Raw genomic sequence first — 14,558 nt, 5'->3', positions numbered from 1 at the left:
CCCTCCTGTCACACCTAATCAGAGTAAAACACCAGGATCAATGTTGCCAACAGCAGAGTTTCCAATAATGCTAAGATTGCATCCTTTGAGCGTCGGTGCATGAAAATATCATAAAATGCACTTTGCTCTGATCTGTTCCTGTCTGGTTTGCATACACAGAAGGCTGGATATGCTTTGGACTGTTTAGTAAATGGCTTCTATTTTGAGCAGACTGTGACCTTGTGTTGTTGACTGTCAACTAGCTGATGTCTCCTCTGTGTTGTTCTGCTCTGTTCTAGCGTGCATTATGTGGTCATTCTCTCCTGCTAACAGCTGCTTCATGTGCTTCTATTTTGGTGCCGCAGGCCTCTTTTATTGTGCTACCTCTATTATTAACCCGTGATATAATCTCCTCTACTCAATGAGAAACATTATAGCACATTTAATTGCCGTGCTGAATCTGAGTTATCTGTCACCGGGGCCAGCTCCTAACTAAAACACTGTTTGGAGAGATAACTTTCACATTTGTTCGACTACATATAATTGAAATATGTAATTTATACAAATAAAAGATAATTGCTATACTTTTAATGAAGGCTTTAGTAAGATTATGCAGGCTATATGCTTCATTTCCATCTTAAAGGTGCTGAAGTGCTCAAAGCTATGTGGAAAAGCTACAGTATCCCGATTTGTAAATTTGACATGGCTCATCTCGCTGGTGGATTAGAAGCTGACCTCAGGCCAAACAGGAGGAGATTTGATGGTTGGCTCAAGGGGACATTAGCGCTGACTGATCACTCTTGGCCTTGCTCCATGAACTTCAGCTAGTGCTGCTGCTCACTACTTCTATAGGAGGGGGGAGGAAAGAAAAAAGCTTCACTGATACTACCTTCACATCAGAGTTTTCAGTTGCACGTTTATTTATTTCTGCCTAATTTAAAGCGGTTTTACTCTCGAGGGGACAAGTTTCCATCTGCTTCATTTTCATACTTGGAGTGGCCAAATGTCTCTTTATATTTGATTTGTTCATTCACAGAACTGCACTGCACTTCAGCTTATAATATTCGATTAATTCAGCTTCATTTAAAGCAGTCTGTTTTCTGTTGTTTTTTCTTTTTTTTCATAGAGAACGACACTTACCCATCTGCTTCATTTTCATGCTTTGATTATCCAAGGATTCCTACAAATAACTATCAATTTATTTTAACAAGGCACCTCACATTTATAGTGTTACGCAAATAGCCTTCATTTGTGGAATAAAGTGCTTTAGAGCTCACCTCTTAGTCACCTAACAGGTACTCAAAGACCAAGGGAAGCTATTGATCAAACAAGGCCCTAACCCAACCAATCTATGCCAAAAGACAATGAGACAAAAGGAGTCAGGAATCGAACCACCAACTCGTCCAGAAGCGGATGAGCGCTCTTATGTCCGTGACATTTATAATTAACAATGCACCGTGCATCGCAGGCAGGCTCTGTGTGTGATAAAGACTATTTTTAGTCCACGTTTCTGGGTATTTGCCCATGTGTGAAGTGATACAGCATCCCTTTGAGGGACATGCCTGTGCAGTAAAAAATCCAAGATTAGCTCTTACTTCTATGTGGTGACCGGGCCATCACCCAGCCTTAACTCTACTCCCCCACTTGCTTCCCAAAGGCGGATTGGCCTTCTTACCTCGCCACTGCTGCTGAGTCGCTGAGTCACGCTTCATCGCCCGTGTCTCCTGTCTACCTCCTTTAACTGCATCCCATGCCACTCTTATTAAAAAATAAATAAATTAAAAATCTTTGTCACTGTGACAGTAGCACTACCACATAAACTCTAAAACTGAACTGGAATATGAAACTCATTTCCCTTCGCTCTCTCTGCAGGACACGGAGATTCTGAACACCGCTGTGCTGACAGGAAAGAAGGTGGTGATGCCTGTGAGGACGGTAGCTGTGGAGGAAGATGGAGTAGTCACGGATGTGTCTGATTACACAGACTGTAGCTCCACTGATGAAGATGTTCTCAAGGTAGGATTTGCACGTCCCCCTTATGACTTACTTTACAATGAACAAATTCCCCGTCCCTTTGGTTTTAAACGTTCCAAGAACAATGACAGAACAAAGGATGTGAACTTCAGTGGTATGTCCATCAACAACAATAAAGTGCTTCATATTTGGACCTTGCTTCCCTGTCCTAATGTTGAGAGGCATAAGAAAGTTGAGTAGTTTCTTTGTAATACTCATGGACAAGGTTAGTTTTATGTGTCAAGGGAAGGACAGCTGAACACAAAGACGTTGCTCCAAAGTCACTTTTACTCTCTCCCTCTTTTCCACATGGTAAAACAAACTATTAGTGAGACTTTGACAACATTTCCCATCAATCTCCCCGACAATGAACAGCTACTGTGCTAAATTGCTCACAACATGACCTCTCAATCTACCACTGTGCTTCCATCCCGCGACTTGTCCCTTTTATCCTGTATAAGTGAGCACGACTGACTGCAGAAAAACCGGCTTTGTTTATGGATGAAATTGAAAGTCAGGTGCCTAGCCTTCGAGGTCAAAGGCTCTTGATATATTTACCCAAGATTAAAAAAGAAATAGCCATGCAGTGGGCTCCAGTTCTCTGGCGCAATTGAATTTTGTAAGTTTATCCAACGGAAGCTGTCCCAGCTAATACATAAATGCACTTGCAGTATGACGAGGTCACGGGCAGTAAGTGTACCTGTATCAAGCACAGATTTGGGCGGGTTATAGAAAAACAGAATTATGTGGAACAGTCAAGAGGACGAATGTGGACTAAAATATTCTTTTTCAACCTTGACTATAGCCATGTTGTATGTTTGCTGACCAGATAGCAGATTCAGTCACAAATATTCCCTTTAATCTTCTTAGTCTAACAGCTTGACTCAGATATATTTTCTCCTCTATTTTGCCTGAAGATCAAATCTGCTAGTGATAGATGGGGAAGGATTTATCTGGAATTTATAGCTCACGTGACCTGGAAAAAAAAACCCAAACAAAAAAAACAACTCCCTCTTTGGTGGAAGCGATTCCCAAATGTGTAGAAATGATACAGAGAAAAATATGGAAATATCTTAAGATATGAAGGATTTACATCTGAGCATTTAACATTTTAACATTTTGATCTGGTCAGTTAAGTATCAGAGGGGATTGTGAATCAGTTTCAGCTGCTTTGGTGCTATGCTGGTGCATTGGATTCTGGGCTCCTCCTGATGTACAACATTATCCGGCCTCATGTGGCGAAGTATGCGGGCAGTTCCTGAAGGACAAAGGAATAGATACTACTAACAAGCCCCCATGTTCGCTTGATCTAAATCCAACAGAACTCCTCTGGGACTTTATGTTTCTGTCCATCCAACACCACCAGATTGCACCTCAGACTGTCCACAACCTCAGTGACATCCTGGTCTAGATCTGGGAGGAGATTCCACAGGGCACCGTCTGCCATGTCAGGAACACGACGTTGTCAAGCATGCATACATGTATGTGGGGGCCACAGAAACTACTGAGTACCATTTTGAGCTGTTGCAATGAAAATTCAGCAAAATGGACTAGACTTCCGCATTATTTTTTCACTTTGAGTTTCAGGGTGTCTTTGAATCCAGCTCTTTGTAGGCTGATCATTTTGATTTGCATTTCGTTCCTAACACATTACCCAGTCTGTATCAATATAGATATCCAGCATGATTTTTGTCCCATTGAGATCTGATGTGTTTTCAAAGTGTTCCTTTATTTTTGAGCACGTGTTATTAACCAGAACTTTTTATTAGGTGATACAGCAGTTTAACCAAAAAATTTACATGATATTACATGATATTTACTTGATATTTTAATTGTGCACATTCAGTAAAACTCTCTATGTGCATGTGCAGAGTTGTGTCACTGAAGCGCGCATTTCAGCATTTTTAATTTCTGCCTGTCTGTAATACTGTACCCAGTGATGAAAGCCAAATCCCATTTTAACATAAATATCTTTGCGATACCGAAAATGGTGAGGGATATTCTTGGACAAAGAATGAGATTATGACTGGAATGAGTTGGCGGATGGCACATTTAAAATGGCATTCCCTTTTAACTTATTCTTCGGAATATTATTTGAACACAGCAGACGGTGGAGGTCCTGGAAAGTGCTCCTCTAACACAGTAGAAAATTAGCAAATTGCCTTAAATCATGGCTGACCAGCTGACTTCCCACACACTGAATTAAATACATGAAGATTCAATACAAGTGCACTGAAAATAAATGAGCCCTTGTCTGTTGTTCTGTTTTTGCATGGAAATTTTTTCCTTGACATCTATTTGAAAGGTTTTGTGCCACTTCTTAGAAATATACTGTTAGGTATAAAAGCAGAAACTACATCCGAGTTAGCAGCAGGGCTGACATGATGAGTGATGGGGTTATTCTAAAGATGTTCCATATCCACGGGATGCAGTTCCGAGATGCAATGATGACACAGGATACTCTAAAAAAAAAACCAACTAAAAATTGCACGACCCGGTGACAGCACATCTCGTACGTCTTGGGTCCACACCGCTTCGAGATGTAACTTATATATGTAGTCATCCTTTAGCCATCTGTCAATGTCAGTGTATTTCCTTTTATTCCCCTGGGTGTTTTCAGTCACTAGAGTTCAGTGATTTGTTAATTATTGTATTGGCCAAAGACGACCAAGTGAAACCTCCTGACGTGACGCAAAATGATGCTGAAGCAGCTGCCCAAACTTGCAAAGGTCACCTTTGAAATTCTGTTGTAATGAATGCACTTGATTGTGAAGGACTGATGCTCAGCGTGCACTACATGATATTTCGATTAACATAAAACTGCAATGCTGCCTCTTCCCAACGCCTCACACCGGTGATCATCACAGTAGTTTATTAAAGCCAGCTGACATTACTGCGGTGACACATCCAGTGCAAAACTGCTTCACGGCTATTTGTTGTTGCAGGAATGGCCGATGTGTTAAAATGGTGACTTTCATGAGAATACTTGATTATTTTTTGTCATTGGTAGGAAGAATATCGCTTTCATTAACAAGTTTAATCCCGAGTTTGATGTAGATTGTTTACATAATCATCTTAGACAAAAAATGATAAGATGCTCACGTGCCGGTGGACTGTTTCCATTTTATCTTTACCTCTCCAGGTGTCCGACAGGTGTGACTATGTTTTCGTAAATGGAAAAGAGATTAAGGGGAAGATAAAGATGACGGTAAACTTCACCTACAGCTACCTGAGTGCTCAGCTCGAACTGAATGTGTGGATGCCCCGGCTTCCTCTCCAGATTGAGGTGTCAGACACAGAGCTGAGCCAGATCAAAAGCTGGAGGGTACCCATCCTCACCTCAAAAAGGTAGGAAACCACTAACAACACAAAATACTTTTGCTTAATTTCTACAGTAGGTGTGATTTCCAGGGGCATTTTTTTTATTCATACAAATTTAAATCATATCTCTCCGAGGATTTAGAGGTTAGATTCCATTATGTAATGCACTGCAATAATTCAGTGTGATCCAATCAAATAAAGAGACAGACAGGGCTGAGTGATTGATATAGAGGTGAAAGCATGTACTGTTTGATAGGCCTGACCTGCCCGTATGTTTTTGTGCTCATGTCCCAGAACTGGCTGGAACAGTGATGAAGACGATCGGAAGGGGAAGGGCTGTATGCTGCAGTTTCAGCATGCCCTTGTGAGGGTGCTAACCCATTTCATGGCAGAGCAAGAAGACCCCCGGGATCCAAAGGCCTATTTCCTGGGGTCTGATTGGCAGGTGGATGTCACAAGGTTGGTTCGATACTTCATGAAGGTGGAGGACACTCGAGTGGCAAGGCTACAGGCAGGAAGAGTGCTGTCGGGGAAAGACTTTGGGACCACTGCCATCCAGGTAATAAACTGGAATACTCTTTGGATTAGTCTTGTGAGCCAGCTCTAACTTGCTGCCTTTTCACAGAGTAACTCTTTTTCTGAATTGAACAGTTTCTGTCTGAGGCAAAGAGTTAAAAGTGAGGTCAAATCTAAAGCAGCCTAAAAAAGGGACTTTACCTGATTTTGACAGGTGTTTTCTCCACTATCTGATGCCATCTTGGCTAAAACAACTATCAGAGTTGTGGATGACAAAGTGACCATCACAGAGCTGGGGGTTCAGCTGGTTACAGGGCTCTCCATGACATTACAGCTCAGTGCAGGAAGCAACAGGGCCATACTGGCTACCACAACCACACAGGAGGTGCTACAGAGTCCCAAACAGGTAACATCCTTTATCATTTTTTAAATGTAAAGATTTTAGATTCAAAGATCAAAGTACAATCTTTTTACAATTTCTTTGTTCTCTTAGGAAGCTTTGGTCAGTGCCTGGATACAATTCAGTGATGGCAATCAGACACCTCTTGACATTTATGATCAATCCTTTTTCCGTGTGACGGTGACCTCTCTAGATCAGGGAGTGGTGTCGGTGCAGGGCACGCCACCAGCTGTGGTGGCAGAAGGAGAGGGCGAGGGAGTCTTGGTCAGAGTAGAGATGTCCATCTGTGAGGCCTGTCAGAAGTCCAAACGCAAAAGTACTTTTGCAGTAGGCAACGGCACCCTCAAGGTCAAATTTCAAGTGAACACTAAGCGATCAGATGGAATATTCGACAGCAGTACTGTTAGCAACAAGGAAACTGACTATGGGAACGATGGGGAAGAAGTGGAGCGTCAGAGGAAGCAGAGAAAGCCATCCCAGGATGCTTCACCACGTATGCCAAACTTAGACAGAGAAGAAAGCGCCATACAGAAGATCACGACCACTATTAAATCTACAGAAAGAACCCTGATAACCAGCGGTAGCCTCGGAGGAGTGGGTAAGACCAGTAATTCAGGAAACCCTGGTAGTCCTACTACTGTGGCTAATGTCAGCCTAATGAGCAGCCCTGGTGAGAACAGCAAAGGATACGGGTCAGACAACATGATAGTGGAGGATATGAGCAGCGTTAGCTTCACCAGCACGGTGAAAGTTCCCAGGAATCTGGTAAACTCCAACAACTTCCCCACCAAGGTGGAGACCCCTGGGCAGGGGACGACAGAAATAGAAGTTGGTGGTGAAGAAGTTTTGGCAAACAGGCCTCTAACAGACTTAGAGATTGGCATGTATGCTTTGTTGGGTGTCTTTTGCCTGGCCATCCTGGTTTTTCTGGTAAACTGTGTCTCATATGTTGTTAAGTTCAGGCACAAGAAACCGCCCTCTCACGGCCAGGAACCCACAGGCCACAGGCACGACTGGGTATGGCTGGGCACAGATGCTGAGCTGGTGATGAGCGTGCCGGGCAGCCCGGTCCAGCAAGACTCCCAAACTACAACCACTGTGATAGACATTGGGCCTGATAAGACTGGCTCTCTTTCCAGGAGGCCCAGTTGTCTGGCCTCCGTCACAGATTCTCCCCTCAGTTGCGTAGGCTCCCTCAGAGGCAAACCGATGCCCACAGAGTCCCTCCACTCGCCCACCAGCAAGAGAAAGAGAGTCCAGTTCACAACCTTCTCCACACTAGAGCGCCAGCATTCACCACATCTCCCACCCAGAGAGAACGGCCATGGCATCCATTGGGTTGGAAAGGAGGACAGCTGTGGGGAGGAACCTCAAGTGCCCATCACAGAGCCTGGGGACCAGTTATAATAGAGAACCTGATCAGACCTCACATGTACAGCAGATGTGGCTTTGATCACCTCAATGCCTTTGTCAACTCTGAAAACTGTCGAGAATTTATGATTTTGGAATTGCCCTCCTCTACATTTCATTACCTATCAAGGCCTTTTACATGTACATGTACTGTATATTATTGTTAATATTGGAGAGTTAGATGTGTGTGATCGTGTTTGAGACGGCCAATTCAGACGGACTCCCTTTTCACACAAAGCCACCAAATATTAAAGCTGCATGTGGATATCTACTTCTAAATTGTTGCACTCACATGCTGATGCATACAGTACAAAGACACCCAGAGAAAGTGTCTCCAAATTGAAAATATATCCTATATCAGCATAATCTGACACTGATTTCAGTAGACATATGGCTTTGATTAAAATAATAAGAACCAAAAGGAGTGTTTTCTATTATGCAACATAAAAGATGTATTTGTAATTTTAAGTTGGGTTAATTTTCAGTTGCTTTTTTAACATTAAAACAGACTGATCTTCAATATTGCCTATTAATTGATTTTCTATGTTAAGCACCAGCCACTTGAGTTGGTCATCTACTGCAGTTTTTTCTTTGCTTAATTCAGAGATTAAGATTATCTCCATCTGCAGTACTTTACATTCGAAACGTAGCTCTGTTTCGGGACCCCTCACAGATTTCTACGTGGATATGTGGACAGCATGAGGTGGGGAGAGCAGCATCGAGACCCAACACAGAAAAAACACATCAGGAAGAAGAAAGACACACAGGAGCTGGGGTGAAGGTCATTTGCAAAGTGACTTGAAGGTGTGCAGCAAGCAGCTTAAACAGTGCTTCCTATATGGGATTTGTCAATTGGATGTATAGAAGACCATCAACTGAGCAGACAGCTGAAGTAGGCTTGCGCTTGGACTCACTGCCATGCTGGGATCGTGACCGAGCTCGTCTTTGTGGCCTGCCTGAACTAATGCAGTTCTTGATTTGACAGGTTTTTGTTACGGTGCTTACGCTGGTGCAGTACGATATCATAATCAACCTTTGTAACAGCAAACAAAAGGACTTTTGTGCCATTCTATCCTTTAAACAAAGTTATACTGGTTCATTCTCTTTGTGTAACCCAGTTATTTCAGCATAAAAAACAGAAAGGGGTAGCATAACCTGGAAAAATCTTGGACTTCATTTGGAAAAGTCTGATAAAGAGAAACGTGATAATTTTTTAGATCGATAACCATTTAATATGCAGAATGAATAATCACAGTATCCATGCCTTTATCATAATTAAACCATAAATAAGAGTCCATCATAAATGTCATATGTCTTTGGTTTAAAGCACTCTTCATCATAATTTTCAGTCAGGTAGCAGAGATAAAACCGCATTGTTATGCAAACAAGCATAATTATACCTGTGCAACAAAGAGAGACTAGTGTCGCGCTCTTCTTCTCTCCTGCTGAAGCCCCTGAGAAAGTTTACAGATTGCAGTTTAATGTGCTCAGTGCAAAGTGTCCACCAGTCGCTGGTAAGTTTCTCTCTCCTGTTTTACGCCGTGACGCTCTTCCACGTAGAGTTTTCCATTCCTCACCACTCTCTCTCTCAGCTCGTGATCTGACAACAGCCTCTGAGATTGATGCACAAATTCCTGGCAAGGATAAAGGCAAAATTAGTCTCATTCATTGCCAAATGCCACTTGAAGCTTGCCAGTGAAGGTGCCTGGAGATATTTTTTAAAGCATAAACGATAATCCAAAGCACAAGAACAGAACTCAGATAGAAGCCTGTGCACTGATTAGCAAATACTTCAAAAGTGTCTTTACATAGCCAAAGGATGGAGATATTTGTGGCTCCATATCTAAATATGGATGCCCAACAGACCCCCTTTTTCTATCCTAATAGCTGCCACCTCTCATTTGCTTATGTAAAAAGAGAATAACAAACAAAGTGATACAGTTAGAAAAAAAAGATACTGTAGAACCAGTCGTGTTGGGAACATGGCAAAGAAAAGACAAGGATAAAAGAGCAACAGTATAAAAAAAGGGAGTAATAACACCATCACGTATTCATAGAAATGAGGTCCATCCACTCAGCATTCAGAATCCTAGTTTGCTCATCTGCTGGCCTAGCAGCCTGTCAGAAGCCTCCAACAAAATGAAGTCAAAGTGCCTTGAAGTGTTCTTGCAACATGACAGCCAACATTCACTGCTGCACTGAGCCAATGGGCACACAAAGTTTTAGCCACTGCCAGTCAGCAGGCCATTTTGCTTTACTTCACTTCAAGTGATGTGATTATGTCTGGAGAGGCTCTTGGTGGGAAACAGCTCTTCTGTATGGACATATGAGGGCTATAAATCCTCACAGCAAAAGGATTAAAGCTCAACTTATGAGAGGCGCGCTTATATTCACTTCACTCTTGGTGCAAATTACAGAGCCCGACAGGACAGGCCATTTTTCCTCTTTAAAGCTCGTGAGTGCTTTTGTGTTTACTTTGCTCGACACATTTCTTAATACCCACACTCCTCATGTAATTCCATCTTGAAGAACAAGACATACTGTCAGTGGAAAGAATAAGGAAAGACTTTAGCGTGCGTGAAAAGTCCTGCATGGGAGCTACTGCAAAGGCGGCTCAAAGACTAGCACTCTCTGCCCGTCGGTCCTGGCCGAGGTCCTTGTTTATCCGGTCCAAGTTGCTGCAACCATCTGTGTGAGCTTCCTACCAGCAGCTCAGTGGAGCACACGTGCAGAGAGGAATTATCCCCACCATTACAACAACATCACGCTACAGCATGATCTTGACAATACAATGCTTAAGCCCTGCCAATTGGCCTTATCCTTTGTTATCTCCCATTGCATTAAACCTCATTGAATATCAGACTGAGCAGTTCTCATGGGGGATTACTTACTTTCCACCTTGCTGCTAATTGTTGCATCACTATGGGGTAGTATAGTATCTTTGTTCTCTCCCTAAAGGGTGCACTTCTTTTGATTCTAATCCAAGCACCTGAGGAAACATAAAATAAAATATAACAGAAGGAGGGGCCTTTTGTTATATTTTACCTGCTCAGATTGGACTCGTATAAAACCACTACAAAGTTTACAAAATGATGTCAAAAGTTTCTGATTAAAACTGTGAGACTTGTTATTTTATCCAGTTATGCAAGGAGAGGACATAAAACCCTCCAGTTGTTCTCAGTCAGTGTGTCGGTACTACTTAATGCGGTTGTGTACTTTTCTGGTCAGCTGAGGTAAAAGGAGTCCCTGTAGCCCTGGCAACAGTTTATCCTCTCTGTAGTCCATAAACATAGTGATTATGTTTATGGACTACAGAGCTTAGCTTAACTGCAGAGCTGGTCAGCCAATATATACCTGAGGAGAAGAATACAGAAGGCCGGTGACCTCATGCTGCACTACAGCTGCGTTTCCTGGAATGTTTCTAGCCAGCACAGGTACCCCAAGATCAATGGCCTGGTGAAGACAGAAACCATAAGTCAAAGGCAAAAGTTTCTTGTTTATCCTGTCATTGTTAAGAAGCAGTCACTCGAGCATTTCGGATGGTGTACAGCGCCGCCATTCTGTGCTTCGGTTCACTTAAAGAATTAACAATCTGTGCAAGCTAATACCTTGTTAAGTGAAACATGCTAACAAACTAATAACACTTTAAGCCTACTGTGGATTGTCTTAATTGCCTGTGTTTAAAAAAGATTAAGAGGATTTGCTCACTCAAGAATGGGAAGATTGGAGTCAAGCAATTAATTTGGGTAATTGTCCCAGAAGTGTCCAGATAGCATTGTAGCTGAACAACAAACAGTGCAGAAGATTCACGTGGTTTAGATTAAAAAGCAAAAGCTCCTCTGTAAGATGCCTTGATAGATCAAACTACCATTACCAAACTGTTATTCTTGTCAATGTTGGAACATCGTGCTGCCCTGCCGTCCAATTACCCACCATCCTCAAAGATGTTTACCTCCAAGATGGCTGCTGACATGCCCTCTGAAACAGAGCTGTTGACCACAGCGAAGCACCTTTTCATGGCAGCATGAAGCTCCTGTTGGCACCTCTCCTGGGCCAAGAACACCCCTGCTGTTCTGTAAAAGCAGTGGCAAAACTCAGTTCTGTGTGACTCAGGGCTCACAGAGGCGTGAATGATGCTGAACAGCAGTGACAAGCTCAGGCAAGGAAACACAGCTGCACTGTTTGTGACATGAACGGAGCATCCAGGTAAAGTCTTAAGCAGAGAGGGCAGCTTCCTGCCGCAAAAATCTCTGTTGTGGTGAGGCCCTGTGGCGAAAAACTGAAAGATCGGCGGAGACTTGAGTGTGGGAGGACAGATAATAAAAAGAGGACCTTGGCGCTCAGCTCTATTTTGCATTCTGTTCACATTATGTTACGATACATGTGAGCTGCGTTTGTTTTTCAATGCACCGCATGAAAGAAGCACAAAGGCAGGCAAGTCTGAAAAGATGGAACATCACAGCAATTAAACAGACAAAACTGACAGTTTGAACACAAAGAAAGCTGAAGGCCTACCTTTTAACAACCGTTTCTACTTCAGCAGAAAGAACGGGATCAATCTGAAAAACAAGAGGAAAAACAAAAATGACCGAAACATGTGCAACAAAATTTCTGTTTTTTCTTTTTTATTAAGGATACCTGCAATATCCTAATTACTGGGATATAAAATATCGAATGACACAATTAAGAACTTCTAACAGGAGAAAATCATTCTCAGGAAAATCCTGCATTTTCAGAGATTGGGGTCAGGGTGGGCAATCTGATTAATTGCAATGTGGGATTTATGTGCATTAGCCTGTCCACAGAAAAGTCAAAGCATAGCAATGTGGGTCAAAGATGCTACTAAGCAAGCTGCTACATTTTTCTCATTTTATTTTATAGCTCACAAAATGCCTTCATGAAATTATTTTTTAAGATGTATTAAAAAAGAAATGCAGTTTTGCATCCTGGAGCGATCTGGGATTCTGCAGGAATTATAAAATGAGCAGGGGTTGGATCAAGATGATGAAGATACTGGCAAAAATACACGGTTTAAGCCCAACCGGCGCTGTCTTATAGTGAGCCCAAAAAAAACAAACAACAAAGCTACGTAATACGGCGAAAGCTTCAGTGTTCCTGTTCATTCTAATAAATCTGTCATACCTTTACTGATGTTTGAGAGAGATATAATTAGATTTCATTTTTGCTCTCAGCAAATAAATAAGGTGAAAGCCTGCTATCGTTACGGGAGATAACGTTCCCTTTTTGGAATTGTCCAGATTTATTTTACTCTGTAATTTAAAGCCCATTTACAGAGAGTTCAGATGTGTCATCGCTGACAAATTGACCTGAATTTTCCTCTTAATGACAGATGCTGCAAAACCACAGCGCTTATTACTTGAATGAAGTAGCGATACTGATTTCTGTGATGTCAAGACAGCCTGAGCGAGGGATGTCTCATTCCACCTCCTCTTCGCATTTTTAGATCTTTTTTCCTTCACTTCGTTTAATCTGTTCAACACTGTTCCACAAAAAAAATATAATCCTTAAATTAACACAGCTGAAATCTGGCTGTCACACGAAAACATTTTTAGTATAAAATTAATATCTTTCCATTTCTTGAACAAACATGCCTGTGATTCAGACGTGTCACGATGAATCACATGTTTCTGCTTCGACTGAACCGTTTCATCAAACAGCAGCAGCAGCAAAGCCTCGTGAAAAAAGCAAGAAGCGGCAGTAAGATGGTGCATACAAGCCCGTGGCCATGCCTAATTGAGTTGGTTCTGTGCAAAGCTAAAGCAGAACGTACCTTTTGCCTGAGACCACTGTTTGAAAGAAAGAACAGATGCTAAAGTACTGTACATTGATGCCGTATCAAAGTCGGGTGGGGGGGAGAAGAGAAGATGAAGACATGCAAACAGAAAACAATGGGTGAGAGAAAAACAAAGAACCGAGGCTGCTGCTGTTCTCTGGGATATGACAAGAATTTTAACATAAAACTGCAACCTGATATTTTTTTAAAAGAAAATTTTTTTAACATAAATGAATAAAAAAACTCTAATTTGATTCTGTGACTGACTAGTTGATTGATGCATGAGGTTATTCACGACAGGGTTTGAGAGTTCAATTGCTATTTTCCACTTATTTATTTGCACTGTTTGACATGAAGACACACAGCTTGTACCTGAGCACTTAATGTTTTCAGGGAGACACACAGCACAGAAACATGATTACATGTGACAGGGTGGCAAAACCTGTAACTTGTGCTCCCCGTACACGTGCAGATACATATTATGAGGATTAAAATGAGTTTGCTCCACTCCCACACAGGTCATTAGTAAAAGGCAAGTAATGTCAAGCAGGTAATGCCAACCCCCCCCCCCCAAAACAAAACAACTCAACCACCACTATAGCTGACCCCTTCCCCAGTATTCAGAAGACATTTCCTTCCAGCACTGTCCGTTAATTCCAGCATAACAACTAAAGCCTGTATGTCTGCTCTATCCAATTAGAGGCTGCCTCAATTCCCGGGGGATGTTTCTAGGTAATTTCAGCAGTACACAGAGTGACAGTACGGAGGCACATGGCAGAAAAGGGGAAAAACAAAAACAAAAGCATACACACAAAGAAACAAACAAAACAAAACTGGTGCATAAGGACTGTTTACTTACCTTGGGTCCAATAATGACTAACACATTCAGCAGATTCTCACAATGCCACTCTGAAAAACATTAAATATAACTGGTGGTGTAAAAAACAACACTGCAGTTTGTTTTTGTGTGTGTTTTTTAAATGAGCAAGTTGTCAAAAGAAGTGAGGCTGTTCTTGCACAGATTCCCACAAGCTTGTTTAATGCACGACACTCGTGGACAGTATGTGTTAATTCCAAGAACGTGCATGTGAAACTTGAACCGTGTAGCTCTCCTCAACATTAATA

General features: G+C 42.1%; 2 protein-coding genes across 4 annotated transcripts in view; one reads left to right on the top strand and one right to left on the bottom strand.

The window, feature by feature from the left end:
- Positions 1 to 8,708, top strand: part of LOC120726260 (transmembrane protein 132D) — a 29,530-nt gene extending 20,822 nt beyond the window's left edge. Inside the window, exons 5-9 of the mRNA XM_040019705.1 lie at positions 1,852 to 1,995; positions 5,135 to 5,340; positions 5,608 to 5,872; positions 6,044 to 6,235; positions 6,323 to 8,708. Of these exons, the coding sequence (XP_039875639.1) occupies positions 1,852 to 1,995; positions 5,135 to 5,340; positions 5,608 to 5,872; positions 6,044 to 6,235; positions 6,323 to 7,636 (2,121 nt within the window). The 3' untranslated portion in view covers positions 7,637 to 8,708. The remainder of the gene's footprint in view (positions 1 to 1,851; positions 1,996 to 5,134; positions 5,341 to 5,607; positions 5,873 to 6,043; positions 6,236 to 6,322) is intronic.
- A 168-nt stretch (positions 8,709 to 8,876) lies between these two features.
- Positions 8,877 to 14,558, bottom strand: part of glt1d1 (glycosyltransferase 1 domain containing 1) — a 32,507-nt gene continuing 26,825 nt past the window's right edge. The window contains exons 7-11 of one of the 3 annotated variants that reach the window (XM_040019713.1): positions 14,293 to 14,342; positions 12,155 to 12,198; positions 11,592 to 11,712; positions 10,994 to 11,092; positions 8,877 to 9,273 (exon numbers count right to left, since the gene is read on the bottom strand). In XM_040019713.1, the coding sequence (XP_039875647.1) occupies positions 9,127 to 9,273; positions 10,994 to 11,092; positions 11,592 to 11,712; positions 12,155 to 12,198; positions 14,293 to 14,342 (461 nt within the window). In that variant the 3' untranslated portion in view covers positions 8,877 to 9,126. The remainder of the gene's footprint in view (positions 9,274 to 10,993; positions 11,093 to 11,591; positions 11,713 to 12,154; positions 12,199 to 14,292; positions 14,343 to 14,558) is intronic. The other 2 variants (XM_040019712.1, XM_040019710.1) reach the window with 2 other exon arrangements.

The sequence above is a fragment of the Simochromis diagramma genome, unplaced genomic scaffold, assembly GCF_900408965.1.
Source record: "Simochromis diagramma unplaced genomic scaffold, fSimDia1.1 OVJJ01000822.1, whole genome shotgun sequence".
Lineage (NCBI taxonomy): Eukaryota > Metazoa > Chordata > Actinopteri > Cichliformes > Cichlidae > Simochromis > Simochromis diagramma.
Note: the sequence above shows the minus strand (reverse complement) of the source record. Positions and strands in the feature narration are given on the sequence as shown.